The following is a 14,677-nucleotide window of genomic DNA, read 5'->3' as shown; positions in this document are numbered from 1 at the left end:
CCTGCACGGATCCCTCAGAAGGCCCCCGCCAACACCAGCACCCCCACTGGCCTGTCAGCCCCACTGCCCAAACCAAAACCCCCTACATAGACTACCACCCCCCACAGCCCAGGCCTAGCCGTTCCCAAGCCCCACTCCCCTCACGGCCCGAGTCAAGCCCCCACCACGGCCTGCCGCCCCCCTCCAGGCCCAAACCAACACCCCCGGCCCGAGCCAAACCGCCTGTCAACTGCCCCACCGCCCGAGCCCACCCCCCACCACCGCGGGCTGCCCCCTCACAGTCCGCCTGCTCTCCCCTCGCCGCTCACCTTCATCTCCCGCTCCGGGATCACGTCCATATCGTCCCCCATGGCGGCGCCGGCAGCCCCGAGGCCTGCGGCCCCCGCCGCCCTGCGCACAGCCGGGAAACCCCCGCGCGCCCGCCAGTGCGCTCACTTCCGCTTCCGGCGGGGCCGCTCTAGCCCCAGCTCTCGGTGCTCCGTGGCGGCCTGAGGCGGCGGGAGTCCTCCAGCGGGCCCCGCCTGGTCGGCGCTCGGCTCCGGCGGCGCCAGGGGGCTAAAGGAACGGAGGATAAACGCCAGCTCCTCACGGCAAGGCTGAGCAACCGGCTGTGTTTAATAAACCCTTTTTTTCTTACGTTCTGAGGTGGGGCCTGAGCCGGTCGCGGTGGGTGCTGCAGGCTGCACTGTCTCAGCCCCGAGGAGCACCAGCCCGATGGGTCTGCCCCCGGAGACCCTGAGGGGACGGGCCGTGGCTGCCAGCAGGCCAGCTCTCCCAGCTGTGCCATGGTGGAGCATGTCGTGTCCCTGCTCCACCCTGGTAAGGCGCTTTAATGCTTTCTCCACAGCAGAGGTCTAGTGTCACCGCAACTCTAAGCAAAACCCCACTCCCTTAGCATGGGCTGCAGTGGGAGCACACAGTTAGTGTGAGTGAGCTGAAACAAGGAAGCTCTGTGGGCAGGGACAGCCTTACTGTACTCCAGGGCCATGCAAAAGCAGCCTGTGTTTTCTCCGTTCCAGCAGGACCTGCGTTTCTTCCCTTGTTCCCTCCTACCTCAAGTTCAGGGGGTTCAGCCCCCACTCAGAGTGCCAGCACTGGGGGTGCATCACCTGAACACTTATCCCTGTGGGGACAAGGACACATTGAGAAAGGCTGTTCTTAGCTCTAGCAGGTTACGCTTCTCTTTTCCAGGACCAGAAGGACAAGGATTTCCACAGACACAAAAGCAGTGATGGCTTTGGGCAGTGACCTGAACTGTGGCAAATCACATCCAAGTTTCCCTCGTGTAATATGCTCCCTTTATTTTCTAACCGAACAGCAGCTTTAACACACATAGCCCAGAAAAGCAGGTGCGTTCCCGGGGGCTAACAGGCAGCAGAAAGCAGACACAGGGCTCTGATCTAAGGGCAATTCTGTCCTTTTGAGGAACACATGGAAAAAGCGTACCCAGTCATTCCCCGAGGAAGCCTGGTCTCCATTTTGATACATCAGACAACAACCTCAGGCAATTGCTTCAAGAGCAGAGAGGTTAAAGAAAAAAAAAAAACCAACTCTTTGAAGAGAGGCATTGCCAGTGCCTACTCTTGATAAACAAGTTATTCCTTAAAACAAGCACAGCCACCTGCTTTCTTTCAGTAAGTCAGGAAAAAAAGCTTTCAGGAGGTGGCCTCTGCATTTCCTAACACCAACTCCATGGCATTCAGTCAGTTATTACAGATAAAGATCAGATCAGGGCAGTCCAAACCTATCTCCAGGATCTCTTTAAGGGTTTATATTAACAGACTTGGAAACCAGCTCACTTAATCTGCAACCAATCATATGGACCGAGCTTCGGAGGGGCTAAACTAAATACACTGGCACACAGTGTAGCTTCAGAAGATTTATTTTCAGTCCTTAAAGCAGACTAATGCTGCTTTTGCTTATAATTTTTTCCTCTCCATTACAGTTTTGGTTTTCATGCAAACAGTAGTAAGAATGTTTTGGTTTTTTTATTTAAAAGTGCAGCCTTTGGCAGGAACAATCAGCCTAGTAGAGTTAATCATCTGTATTTCCTTTAAAAAGTTTATTTATTAAACCATGATTTAAAAAAAGTTAAAAGCTGCCAAGAACATTTAAGAAAAGAGTAGGGAAAGGGCAAAGAGCAAACATCTGGATTCCAGAAATTGTGCGTAGAGCAAGAATCCCCGCAGTAGGCAGAGCGCGGATAGCACAGGCCCAGCTACATCTGGATCCCAGCTCATACTCCACACTTGCAGCCATTCTTATTTTGCAGACTTGAGGGCTTATCCCTCAGGGAAACGCACCCGGTGGCCCAGGGGACCAAGCTGAAACACATACAGGGAGGTCTGCAAAAATCAGAGGGACAGAGCAGCTGCGTGAGGACAGATCGTCGTCTGCAACTGGTCTGGCAGGGCTCACAGTTGAGTCACCCAGCTTCCTTTCACCTGAAGGTTTAATTTCCCCTAGACCTTCCCGAGGGGCTGTGCAGGCATAACAGCGGGCTCGTTCCTACGCTCGATGGGCAGGACAGACAACGACCCCTTCAGAGGTCAGGCTCCCGATCGGATCCAAGTAGAGATTTCTCAGGAAGGTGGCCCCTAAGGCAGCTTTAATCATCCTCACCTGCAGTGGCTGGTGTTGGACCCACTGAGATCTGACTGCAGGATGAACCCACGGAGCAGACAGAAGCTGAACCCGCAGTCAGCCATGCCCACCTCCAAGCTCACAGGCCCTGCAGGCAGACCTCTGGTGTCCATGCACACCTCTGGTGTCCGTGCACCTTCCCACGGCCACCTAGCATGCGACAAGGCCACAGAGGTGGGAGCCTGACTCCTGTTTTCGTGAGGTCAGGAGGGGAAGGACTAGTCCAAAGTCAGAAGGCATAGGATGGAGCAGAGAAGGCACTTATTTCTTTGCACCCATGAAGCCACTCTCAGGGGCTTTGCCAGAGAAGCACTCAATGTCTGGCAGCAAAGCCTTTTAGGAACCTGTGGTGACAAGCACAGCTCTGAATCCATACGCTGGGAGAAAAGTAGCTCCTCATCTGAGAAACGCGGGAAGGGCAGAGGAAAGAGTAAAATCACAAGATTTTTTTTTTTTGGTCTCACATTACACGTGGTACTACAGCTTCTGTCTAACAGATCACATTGGCTAAGGGATGCAGCAGAAAGACACGAGCTGAGCGCCTCCAGCTTCCCTTGCTGTTCCTCTAAGGCAGGTTAGTTGAGAACTAGGACTGTCCACAGTAAAGAGTAACAAAGCACAGGTAATCTCTGTTACAGACCAGCAAAGCAAACGGTGCCAATGTTTCAGCCTGTCCTCTTCAAGGCAGGCTGGCTATGTCTCTCTCTGGAGGGGGACCAGAAGGTTTTGGGTTGCTTTCATTGGCTTTTCCTTCAAACATCATGACCCTGCAAAACACAACAGGTAATACCAATGAGAAAAGCAGGTGCACCTTTACTCATCATCGGGAATGGGATTATTTTATCTGCTGAAAAACAGCATCTCCCTTCTATGCAAGGGGCACCCAATAGTTAAGAGAAGGGAAAGCCAAGAGGGGGCAGTGCTGCCAGCCTGGCAGGCAGCTCTGCTTCCCAGCAGCTTCCAGGAGTGGGTTCCCAAAGCCTCTGCTGGTTTTCCTCTCAGAGCCCAGAGGATTAGCACGTTTTATTTACACAGCCACTTCCGAAATCCCCTGGGAACACACTGCACGCCAAGTGCTCCTGATGCGTAAAAACAAATAGCATCCCTGGCCCACCTTGTACATAACCACAGAGCAGGACATTCAAAAGCCAACATCAAGCAAGCGACAGCAATTACAGCCAGGGAAGAGGGCAGAGACAAGGCGCAAGGCACTGGCTAGAAGAATCCCAAGCATTTTGCAACCACCAGCACTGTCTTCCTCCCTGAGGACTGCAGCTACGCTGGGAATGCCAGCTGCCATGCTGGATCAAAGGACTGCGCTGCTCTCGGCACGAGTTTTACATTTCTGCTCCTGCTCTAAAGAATCCAGCAGACAATGGGGCGTCAGTTAGCAAGAGAAGGGACCCATCTGTGAAAGCTGCTGCAGTTGGGAGGAAGGATGGAAGATACGGGACAGGCTGCAGGCTCAGCCTGCTTCTGTGGGGAAAGAAAGGAGGAGCAGGGATGCCAGAAGTCTGTGTGTGCTTGGAAGAGGAGCATCCCAACACGCAGACACAGGGCACTCAGTGGGGAGAGGTGAGACTCATCACCAGCAAGCACGTACCAGCTGAGAGGGACCATGTGAGAGGTGGAAGGCAAGATCCTTCCTCCCAACCTGCCCTGAAAGCTGGCTGTGCTTCTAAAGCTGCCTTCAGAAAGGGGTACGGGGGATGGAGAGGAGCCGCTCCTATTCATGGTGGTTACAGACAGAAAAGCAGGGCCAGCCTCTGTGGCTGTGAAAGGAAAAGCCAGGCTTCAATGGGGTGGAGATGGAGCCAAGCAAGTGTTCGGAAGCCATTTGTTACAGCAGGACTTTCAGAGCCCTGTCGAGAGGGCAGAGGGGGCCGTGGGAGGCTAGTGCTGGCAGCCTGTACCGCAGAAAACCTCTCCCAGCACAAGCCAGCTGTTTCAAGCATGTGTCCCGTCTCCATCTACTGCCCGTCTCTCCAAAATCAGGCAGTGAGGGAGCATCCTGCGGGAAACAGGAGCCAGCCAACTGCTGTTGGCAGGACCACCATTTACTGCTCAAGTTCTGCCACCATTCGGAGGGAGCCTGTGTCCCCAAAGGCAGCAGAAGCCACAGGGAAGAGACGGGAAGAAGCCCCGCTGTGCTGAGTGCCTGCACACCCTCAGGAAAGGGGAGAATCGGAGCACGTGGGAGGAAGCCTGTGCTAACACACAGCAGGCAGCTCCGCTGTCAGCACTCACACTGCTCAGCCCAGGCATGGGCTTATACACCCCCGCACGTCTCTCTGCAAACTCCCACTTCACAAAGGCCCTCATCTCCCCTCCAGGAACACCAGGCATGCACAGCTCCACCTCCACCAGCCAGAACAGCTTCTGCTCCCCCAACACGCCAGCTCAGGTCCCATGTCTCCCCAGCTCCCTCCCAGGGACACTCACAGTTTAAGCACAGCAGAACGTTTCCCAAGCATCACGTTGACAAAGTCCTGGTACGAGATGGTCTCGCTAACCCCTCCAGTCACCTCAGAGATCATCTTCTTCAGTTCTAGGTGGGTCTTTGGGGCCCCCATCTTCTCCATCATCCTTTTGACAGACATCAAATCTGCAAGAGCAAGGCAATCGGTGCTGTCGAGAGGTGACCACACTGAGTACAGACCAAGCCCAGGGACACAGGCATGGGTTCCCATCTTAGACCAACTCACCTGCAGATCCCGAGTCTGACAGCACTAAGCTGTTGCTGAAAGCCAACAGAAGCCTTCCAGTACAGCCCGCTGCTGTGCTGCCCAGCACAGAGCATCACTTCCCATTTTTGCAGCTCAAGATAAAAGCACCAGACACACAGAAGAAGGACAGCTCTCCAAGTGCTCCAGACACACTGCTCTCTAGCTCAGAGCATGGTGCCAAGAATCACAAAGATTGGGAGGAGGGAAGCAACGCCGGGGCTAAAGCTGGAGACAAACAGGCTGTGGGGAGCGGGTGCCCCTGCCCATCGCCACAGGCCATTTCCTTCCATTGCTCTGCTGCCTGCTGAGACCTGCGGCCCCTTCCCTCCCGGAAAAGGCAGTGCAGCCCTGAGTCAGGCCCCCTCCCGCTCCCCACAGGCTTTACTTCAGCGCAAGGACTGACGGAGGAGGGGAGCGAGGCAGGAGCCTCCTGGAAGGGTACAGCGTACAGCGATTACACTTCAGGCCTGGAGAAGGCTGGATCTTTGTGTAACCGGTGTTTTCTGGACTCAAACCAGGGCTGCTCCGCTGAGACAGACTCACACCCAAGTCCCCTGCTTCCCTCCGCTCCCCTCCCAGCAAAGCAAAGAGCTTCTTTGCACTAGAAGTGCTCGTGGGTTTATACAGTTTCTGCCTCAAGCCAGGCAAAACCCAGGATTGTCCAAGCCCTGCAGCTTCCCAGCCCTGGAAATGCTGAGGATTGAGAAGGCGGCCTCAGTGGAGAAACAGGGAGAAAATAAATCAATAAATGAATTTTTATAAAAGGCATTTAGAGCAGAAAGAAGTGGAGGAGCTAAGCAGACTCAGGAGGAGAACAGAACTGAGAAGAGCTTAGATCTTGAAGCAGGTGAGGAGAGACTGAGAAAGCTGAGAGGCAGGGGATGGAGAGCCAAGGAAGCCCCTGGCTGGGGATCAAGAGCCGAGCGAGGCTGGAGACAGGAGCAGCCCATGGGTTTTCCGCCTCAGCAACATGAGTGCTGAGGGAAGCAGCAGATACAGCAGCAGCCACCGCAGGCTGTTGCTTTTCCAGCATCCCCAAGTCACTCACCGATCTCGCCTTGGTTGTTCAGGTCAAACTCCATGTACTTCTCTGGAAGAGACCGAGAAGCAAGTTAGCAGGATGCTAGAGCAGGGTGTATGCAGGGCTTTGGAGTGCTGCCTGCTTAGAGCAATGAAAAAAAAAATAAGATTGGGGAATCAGATCGCTATATTGCTAGACGCAAACAGTTCAGCCAGGGAGACCAACTCAAGACCTTTGTTTTAGTGCCCTTATCTCAATTCCAGGGCTCTAGAGTTAAGTGCTCTTTAATTGTGGCTGCTTTTCATTTAAGCTGAAGGAAAACACTGGCATGAGAACAAGGTATCAACTAGCCGTGAGTAGCGTTAAACGGTTTCCAGCCAGAAAAACAAAGCTCTGGAACAGCCTCCCAGAAGGAGTAGCAAGGAAAACAAACCCTGAGCACTCCCAAGATGAAGCTTGATCGGATTAGGAGGGGGATTAAATGATGTAGTTGCCTCCAACAGCAAGGGACAGACTCTACAGTCCTCCCAATGCTGTGCTGCGCTCCCAGAGCGGCGCCTGCCAGCAGAGATGCTCAAGGGCCACATCAGTAGGGCAAAGCCAAGAACACGCCTACGAGCAGTTACGCTGGAGCGGGTTGTTTGCCCTTCCAGCCTGCTGTCAAACACTGCTGAATCAGGCAAGTCCAGCATCCGCAGAGAAAGGCAGAGCCTGCTCAAGAAGGTCTGGTTAGCTTTGAGGACAAAAACTCACATGCTGTAACAGACAGCACCGATTTGAGTTAGAAAAATCAGGATTTCAGTCCTGTGCTGCTTCTGACCTTTGAAATGGCACACCTGTGTGCTTCCTACCCCCCACCCCCCCTTGCTGGCTGTTCCCCATTTAGACTTTAAGGTCTTCAGGCAAGGATTTGTCTGTCTTACAGACAATACAGCTCCTAGCGCCGCAGGGGGCCCCCCATCATCTCAAGTTCTGCTAACTGAGAAAAGCAAGATGCCTGCTGCCACCGTCCATCCACGCTGAGCTGGAGAAATCTCCACTTGCCCTGCAGTTAGCACTCACTCCCCGGAACAGCCTCGGAGGGCTCAAATTAAGTGAGAGCTCCCAAGCTGCTCCTTTCCCCCAAGGAAAAGACCTTTTGCCTGTGCTCCAGGGACAGCAGCAAGCAGACGAACGTGAACAGAGGAGTGGCAGGCAAATTTAAGGAGCCAAAGGGAAGAGGTGCTATTTCACACATCGGAGCCTTCCCGGGACCTGTGCTTTTGCAGGAAAGTGCTGGGTTAACTGGACTGATGGGCAGCTCCAGGCAGGAGGCAGAGGAGTGGCTTGGCATGTCTTCACCTGGGTCTCAGCTGGTGGATTAGGACTGTCACGAGCTGACCAGGACAGACCTACGGACGTAGCAGGTACAAGCCAAAGCTGTTCATGCTTCAGGCAGGAATAAGTGTCTTCCTTCAAGCGTTAAGCAACCAATCCTAGACAAAATTGGGGCTGTCACACATGAGCTTAGGGGCCAAAGCGATGCTTGATGTGGAACTGGCTCTCCCCACGCTCTGCCCCACCATAACGACCTTGTGCAAATGAACTGCCGCCTCCTTGGGCAGGGGTCAGGCACCTCGGCATGTGCTCGGGGACACAAACCCTGCTCTGCCGTGTCCATGCCCAGCACATGTTTTCTTTTCTTCTCAGCTGACACTTAGCCAAGTGCGCAGAGAACAGAGGCAGCTTTACATCATCGCACTCTGAGCCTCAGCTCGCACATTCATCCTTCCCTCCCATCCCAGCTGCAGGGATTTGGTGGGGCAAAACCACGCATGGTCCCTCCCCTCACAAACGCGTTTACACAAACACTGCACGGGGGCTCCCCCGGCCCGGATGGGGAGGGCAGAGGGAAGGACGGCAGAGAAGAAACGCTCCCCCATCATCACACAATGAGCCGATTGTTGGAGGAGCCGGAGGAGGCGTTGGAGAGTGGGACAGGCCACGGAGGCAAGCTCACGAGGCAGCGGGAGGAGATGCCAAAGGCTCTCGTTACAGGGAATTCTGCGCCTGTGACCTACAGTTGCAATGTTTGAAGAGCCCCAATTGTGATGGGAAAAATAATGCGGGGCTGCAGCCAAAAGCCAAAGCCATACAAAAGGCAACAGAAAAAGGACGGGGAGCACAGGAGGCTCCTCTGTGCCCAGCAGGGTAAGGGACCATAAATACCCAGCCAGCTTCTTCCACGCTGGATTGCAAAGCCAAAATTCAAAAGGGACATAGCAGACAATGTCTGAAATGGAAGCAAGGTCAGGCTTTATTTGGTTAGAGCCAGGCTGACGACAAACCTTGAGGGCACTGTGATGCAGAAGGTGTTTTCTCAACTGCCTTCAGCCACTGCTTGGAAAGCAAGCGGATGCACCCAGACCAGCCCTGCCAAATCTTGTCCTGTAACCACTTTGGGGACAAGCTGCAGAGGACCCTAGGCTTTTTCCTCTATCCCCCATTCCCAGCAAATGGGCCAAACCTAAGCCCCAGATCTGCTGACCCACGGGAGTTAGGCTTTGGCCAGGACTAGAGACACATTACTGCTTCTGGTACCGAGGGGCTTAGGAAGGACCAGGTCAGACTGAAGAAACTTTTGGGGAGAGAAAGTCCCCAAGTCCTTCAGGAAGCAGCCAAGACCTCTGCTCTGTGGGAATTTGTCCTCCTCCTCACTGTAAAAAAAGAGTTCAGCTACTGCATCGTCCATGGCACCAGCTAGCTTGTCTAGGTATCTAGACAGAAACTATCCTCCTTTGCTGCTCCCCTGGGTTTTGCCCACGCAGCAGGTTTTGCGGTAATAGCAGCCTCCAGACAGAATGTCTGCAGGGTGACATGTCCCTGCCCCGCAAGTGGGGGAAGCACAAAGGCTCGTGTGGGAAAACCAGCTCTCCAGGGAGTTTCACTGAGTCCCACAGGCAAGGGGGAGGCATCCATCCCAGCTCAGGCACTTGTATTTGGCAAGGAGTCTCAGGCTGGTAAGATCCAAGTGCCGAGGAAAAGAATCCATTCAGAGCAAAGAGTCAGTCTGAAAAGACAGGGAAACCCTCCAGTTCTCACCTTTGAACACTGCCAACTTCGTCTCTAGATCTTCTTCATCACTGAACTTTGGGTCACAGAGAAATTCCTAAAACATAAGGAAAAAAAAAAAGTATCCCAAGGTTAAAGATATCAAGGAAAACACCCTATAGGGCATGTACAAATGGAACATTACCCAGAAGACGTATGCAATTCCCAGAGAGCCACATCTGAGCAACAGTGCCAGGAGACTTGAAAATGGGTTGAATCCCTCCACACCTTGTCACTAACGTTCCAGTGCAAGGGGAATGCCTCTGGTGTCTCACATTCACCATCAACAGCTTGAGGGAGGACTGGACCCCACGTGCCTTTGGAATAACTGCATGAAACCCTCTCTTCTTGCTCACCCAAGGTTTCAGCTCCTCTCATCTCTGCTTAAGCACTCACAGCACATGGATCAGGCACCTATTCCCAGCAAGGGCTCCCATTCCTTGCAGAAAGCACTCTGATCTCAGGGATTTCGAACTCTTGGATAACTCTCAGGGCTGGCAAACAGAACAGGCAATGTTTGCAGAACATCATGTACCCAAGAGAGGATGGCGGGGGGAAGGAACAGGGCTCCCACTCTCTCGAACTCTCTATATATTTTCCCCCGCTACCCTACTCAGGCTGGAGAGGAAATCCTGGGTCAGTTCTGGTCACTCGTCCCTAGCGCCACCTCAAAAACCCTCAGGTACCAGAGAGAACAGACCACAACTTGCTCAGCCAGCTCCACCACTATGCCCTGCCAATAACACCCCCCCGCAGCTGTGAGCGACGGGGTCTCGCTCCCGTCTCTGCCCTCCCACCCCGCCCAGCTCCAGCGAGCCCAGCACGGCTTAATGGCTCGATCTGTGTTCAGCAACAACACCACATTCTTCAGCGTAGAAATCATTAACATCTGCACGGCTTATGCATGGCCTGTCCAGGATAAAAACCCCTCCAGGGGCTACAGTGGATAAAGGGCTGAGGCATGCGTTCCTCACCACTGTTCTCCATGCTCAGAAGGCAGGCAGGAGTGGGTCGCCAAGAGACTAGGATCTCTGGAACTGGTAGTACTGGGGCAGCAACACTTGTGATTGAGACCACATCCCCCAGAGAAGCCCTGTCTCCAGGCACTAGGGCATCACAGCTGCAGGAGGTCCACACAGCCACCAGTAACCCAAATGACCGTCAGCCTCCAGAGCATGTTCTCATTTCTTCCAGAAGGAAGACTGAAACCAGCTGTCCCCAGGTGTGATGAGCTGTGCCAGTCCAGCTGCTGGGCCAGCTCCAGCATCACTGCAGCCCCAAGCCAACGCCTGGTTCCTGCTGGGCAGCCCCTGCCTTTCCCGCTCAGTCACCGCCTGCCACCCTGACCCTGCAGCATGTGCTCCGGTCCCCTCCAGCCCACACGCCTGGAGTGGCTCCCTCCTTCCTCACCAGGACAGGGGAGCCTGGACCTGCCCAAGGAGTCCAAATGCCTCAAACCTTCACTGCCAGTTAGACACCACTTGGGCAAGTCCTTTCTGTGCAGCTGAACTAAGGTTTTGTAGGAAGCCCACTAGGACAGAAGTGACTGTCATCCCCTCCTCCCATCTCACAAACTCCAGATGGGACACCAGAGACCATGCCCACTAAACCAGCGTGACACGGACTTCCTTTATCACCATGGACACCAACTCAAATTGAGAACTGTGGTGAAAAGCAATGTTCCCAGTTCCTCCTTTCGCTCTCCTTTGCCAACTCAATTTCATTTATCTCAGCTATTTCTACCCAGGGGTATCGTTTGCCAGCCCGACACAAAGGGCCCAATTCAGCTTTGAGACCTGGGCTCAGCCAGCAGCAGAAGTCACCAGAGAGGGGAGTAGTGTTACCTACTGCCACTGAAGAGCCGCTGGAGAAGGAACTTGCCAAACATTACCGAGAACCAAAACAGGGCCAGAGCATCTCCTGCCACCAGGTCACAGCTTCGTTCTGCCCTGCAGGAACAGCAGACAGCTTCCTCCTACCAGCAGGACAGGGGATGTGAAAGCAGAGCACTGTATTTCTCTGGGAGCAAGTAGCAGCACAGAAATGGAGAAGACCAAAGGGAATGCTACATCCATACAGGATGGCTGAGGGACCTGTGCCCGGGGGTGCAACAGCCCCTGGCAGCGCAGTAGGAGAGCAGGATGGGTGACACTGCACACACCCAGCATCCAGTCCCCTTGCATTTCAACTGGAGGGGAACTGGACAGCCCGCCAGCGTCACAGCTCTGCTCCAGACTGAAGGAAGCAACAGAGGAGTGTATTTCAAAGGCATTCCACCCTCCACATTGTATGCAAGCCGGGCTGTGACTGCGATAAGGCAAACACTCATAATAGGCACAGGAATTCAGTCCCCAGGGCCAGTGACTCAGACTCAGCCCGAATGGCTGAAGTTCCTCTTTAGAGCCCTTTGCTAAAGCTCCCTTTTTAAGGGGCATGTTCTATTAATAAGAACTGCTTAATAAGCCCCAGCCTCTCCCCCGCTCCTGCCCTGAACAGCCATTCTTGGGCAGAGAGACTTTTCTAAGCCAATAAATTCAGCCACGCAAGTCCCAGCTACCTGCAAGACAACATGAGCAAAGCCAAATCCTTCCTTCCTCCCCAAAAAGGCAGCTCCAGCCGACAGGCCAAGCTCTCACATGGCTGTTTAAGCCCCTGACACCAGCCACCCTGCGTGGAGGGGCTGGGAAGGGGCTGAGGGATGCTCATGCCTGCCCTGGATGGGAGAAGCAGCACCTGCTCTGGGGCAGGCTGAATTCCTTCCCCGCAGCCCAGCGCATTACAGGGTAAAACTAGGTTGAAACTAATCTGTGCTGGATTAGACTCGCCACCTTGATGCACGAGGCTGAACAATGTGATCACCGTTCCCCAGAAAGAGGGGAACAGCCAAGAGGGGATCCCAGAGGAGCGTTTCAGGCTGGAAGAGAGAATTCAATAGCAGGACTCAGCTGTCCTTCAGCAGCATGTGTGCACTTAGGACACTGCCTGCCAAAGACCCTTATCCCATCGAGAGCTCTGGGGTAGAAACCAGCCAGGAAAACAGGGCTGGGAGGGACCTAATCGTTAGGATGAGACAATGAGATTAAGCCTGATAGGAATTTGGCCGGATAGGTTTTATCAGCAGCACTTTACTGCTTTGCAGCGATGGGACTCTTCAGGGCTTGGGAAACCCCCTCCCTGGCTCCAGCCACAGTATCAGCCTGGGTTTAAGTATCAGCTGCGTGTCAGAGGGAAGCGTGAGCCGCTTCCCTGCATGCCTGCTCACAGCAAACTCCCCCATCATCACCATGCAGAGCAAGCGAAGCACAGCAGCACTGGGTTTGCTGCCCAGAGCTGCTACAGCTCGATGGCTGCTCAGGATCCGTGGGCAGCCACCACCCGTGCTATCTGCAGCTTGATTTCTAGCTGCTCAAATCCCTTCTCCTAGCACTGAGCCAACACATGGGCTGCAAGGATGTGAACAAGCAGCTCCCACCTCCATCAGCAGGATGTAGCTTGTTTCATTTTTTATCATCCAAACCTCACCCAGAGAAAAAGCTTGCCTGAAGTGATGGCTACTTAGAGGAGAGATAGGAGCCTGCCCCCTGCATGGGCGGAAGAAGAGACCCAGCCCTGGGGCACAGCAGTGGCACATCAGAGCAGTGTCTCTACAGCTCCTACCAGCTGAAGTATCCACCCCGTGCCTGAGCGATGCTGGAGGACGGCTCTGCAGCAGCAAGAACTGCAGCAATAGGTACAACACACTGCCTTCCTCCCCAACCCAAGGGTCAACACCACCTTGGCTATAGGGGACACTTTAGACCCACCTACGCACCTCCTTGGCACAGGGAGTCGTGCCTGCCTTCCAACAGCAAGTTTCAAAGGCTCCCTTTTAGCCACATCCTCTTATTCTTCACCTTACTCCACAGCACCTCTTTTTGCACAGCACCTCCTGGTTTCTAATCACGTAATTCCCTCTCCAGTGACCTACATAAACTTCACCTCCACTGCCTCACCCCTGCCTAGAGGAACATACTGGCACTTTTCACTGCTCAGTCAATGCGAGGGCAAGCCCACCCCTCGTCTCCTGCAGGCTCTCATCTTGTGCAGCTCTTTGATTTCCCCACCTGTAACACCAAGGTGTCGCTGGCTGTATCAGCAAGTGACCACTGAACCCACCCAGAAATCCCATCGTTGATTGTTTCAAGGTTAAAACCTTCTTTCCACCCTCAGAACCACCCTTGGCCGGGCGGGATGCCAACAGAGCTGCCCCCACAGGCCATGCCAAGCAAGGGACGGGGCAAGCCAGAAGCTCTGGGGAGAGGACCTTGCCTGACCTCAGCATGAAGGGCACGAAGCCCAGCGTACTTTGCACTAATCCAGGAGCTGCCATTCCCCCTGCCCAAGGCTTGCGAGACATCCAACCGTCCTGGGTGTCCCATTCACCCGCTACAATTAAAAAACTAGAAAGGCTAGAGTCAGCTCTCCTGAGCAGCAGGCACTCCTCACTCCTGGAAGAGGAGATCGAAGCAGTCGGTACAGCGGAGGGGAGGTTGAACCCCTCCAAGAGAACAATAGCTCCTTTTCTTGCTGGACCACGTTCCCCAGGGGCCTGTCGTTGCAGCCGGCCACCAAGCATCCACAGCCCCCGGACGCTGGAGGGGGAAGAGAGCCGCCTGCGGGGGCAGCCCCAGGGCGGAGGGGATGGAGAGCAGCCCCCGCAGAGCCACCGCCTGCCTCCTCCACCCGGATTCCCCTCCGAAGGGGGCACAGACAAACGGGGGGGCAGCTCCACCTGCCCCTGCCTTCTCCCCTTTCTCCCCCGCCCCAGCCCCCGTCCCCACCGGGCGTCGGGTCAGCGCCGGCGCGGCCGCCCCCGCCCGCATCCCCATCCCCATCCCCATCCCCATCCCCATCGCCATCCCGGAGCCCTCCGCCCGCCCGCCCCCCGCGGGGCCGCCCCCGCAAAGGTCGGGTCCGGTCAGGAAGAAAGGAGGGGGGGGGTGTCGGCCCCAGCCCCACCTTGTTGATCTCCTCCAGCCGCCCGTCCTGCGGGGCCCGCCGCAGCCCCCCGCCGCTCGGCCGGCGCGGAGCCGCCATCGCACGGAGCCGCCCCGCCGCCGCCGCCGCCTTAAGTAGGGGCGGGCAGGGCCGGGCCGGGCCGGGCCGGCCGGGCGGTGCGCGCCCTCCGCCCCCGCCGTTAACCCCTTCCCCGCCCCGG

General features: G+C 55.1%; 2 protein-coding genes across 8 annotated transcripts in view; both read right to left on the bottom strand.

Annotated features, from left to right (window-relative positions):
- NUP214 (nucleoporin 214) overlaps positions 1 to 445 on the bottom strand; it is a 44,650-nt gene extending 44,205 nt beyond the window's left edge. For all 6 annotated transcript variants that reach the window (XR_008469314.1, XR_008469316.1, XR_008469315.1 and 3 more), the window contains exon 1: positions 309 to 445. Coding sequence is in view for 2 of the 6 variants with exons in the window: in XM_054221025.1 (XP_054077000.1) it covers positions 309 to 350 (42 nt within the window). In the remaining 4 variants the exon portion in view is untranslated. The remainder of the gene's footprint in view (positions 1 to 308) is intronic.
- Positions 446 to 1,866: 1,421 nt separating this feature from the next.
- AIF1L (allograft inflammatory factor 1 like) lies at positions 1,867 to 14,618 on the bottom strand. 2 transcript variants are annotated; one of them, XM_054221030.1, is made up of 5 exons: positions 14,479 to 14,618; positions 9,472 to 9,538; positions 6,418 to 6,459; positions 5,086 to 5,248; positions 1,867 to 3,410 (listed from the first exon to the last, which is right to left on the bottom strand). In XM_054221030.1, exons 1-5 carry the CDS (start codon positions 14,554 to 14,556, stop codon positions 3,323 to 3,325), a joined length of 438 nt encoding a protein of 145 aa, XP_054077005.1. In that variant the 5' UTR covers positions 14,557 to 14,618; the 3' UTR covers positions 1,867 to 3,322. The 2 variants fall into 2 exon arrangements, with proteins under 2 accessions (XP_054077005.1, XP_054077006.1); XM_054221031.1 differs by lacking the exons at positions 6,418 to 6,459; positions 9,472 to 9,538; positions 14,479 to 14,618 and adding an exon at positions 5,349 to 5,903 and having other exon boundaries at positions 5,086 to 5,271.
- Positions 14,619 to 14,677: the final 59 nt, after the last annotated feature.

Source organism: Rissa tridactyla, chromosome 14, assembly GCF_028500815.1.
Source record: "Rissa tridactyla isolate bRisTri1 chromosome 14, bRisTri1.patW.cur.20221130, whole genome shotgun sequence".
Taxonomy (NCBI): Eukaryota; Metazoa; Chordata; class Aves; order Charadriiformes; family Laridae; genus Rissa; species Rissa tridactyla.
Note: the sequence above shows the minus strand (reverse complement) of the source record. Positions and strands in the feature narration are given on the sequence as shown.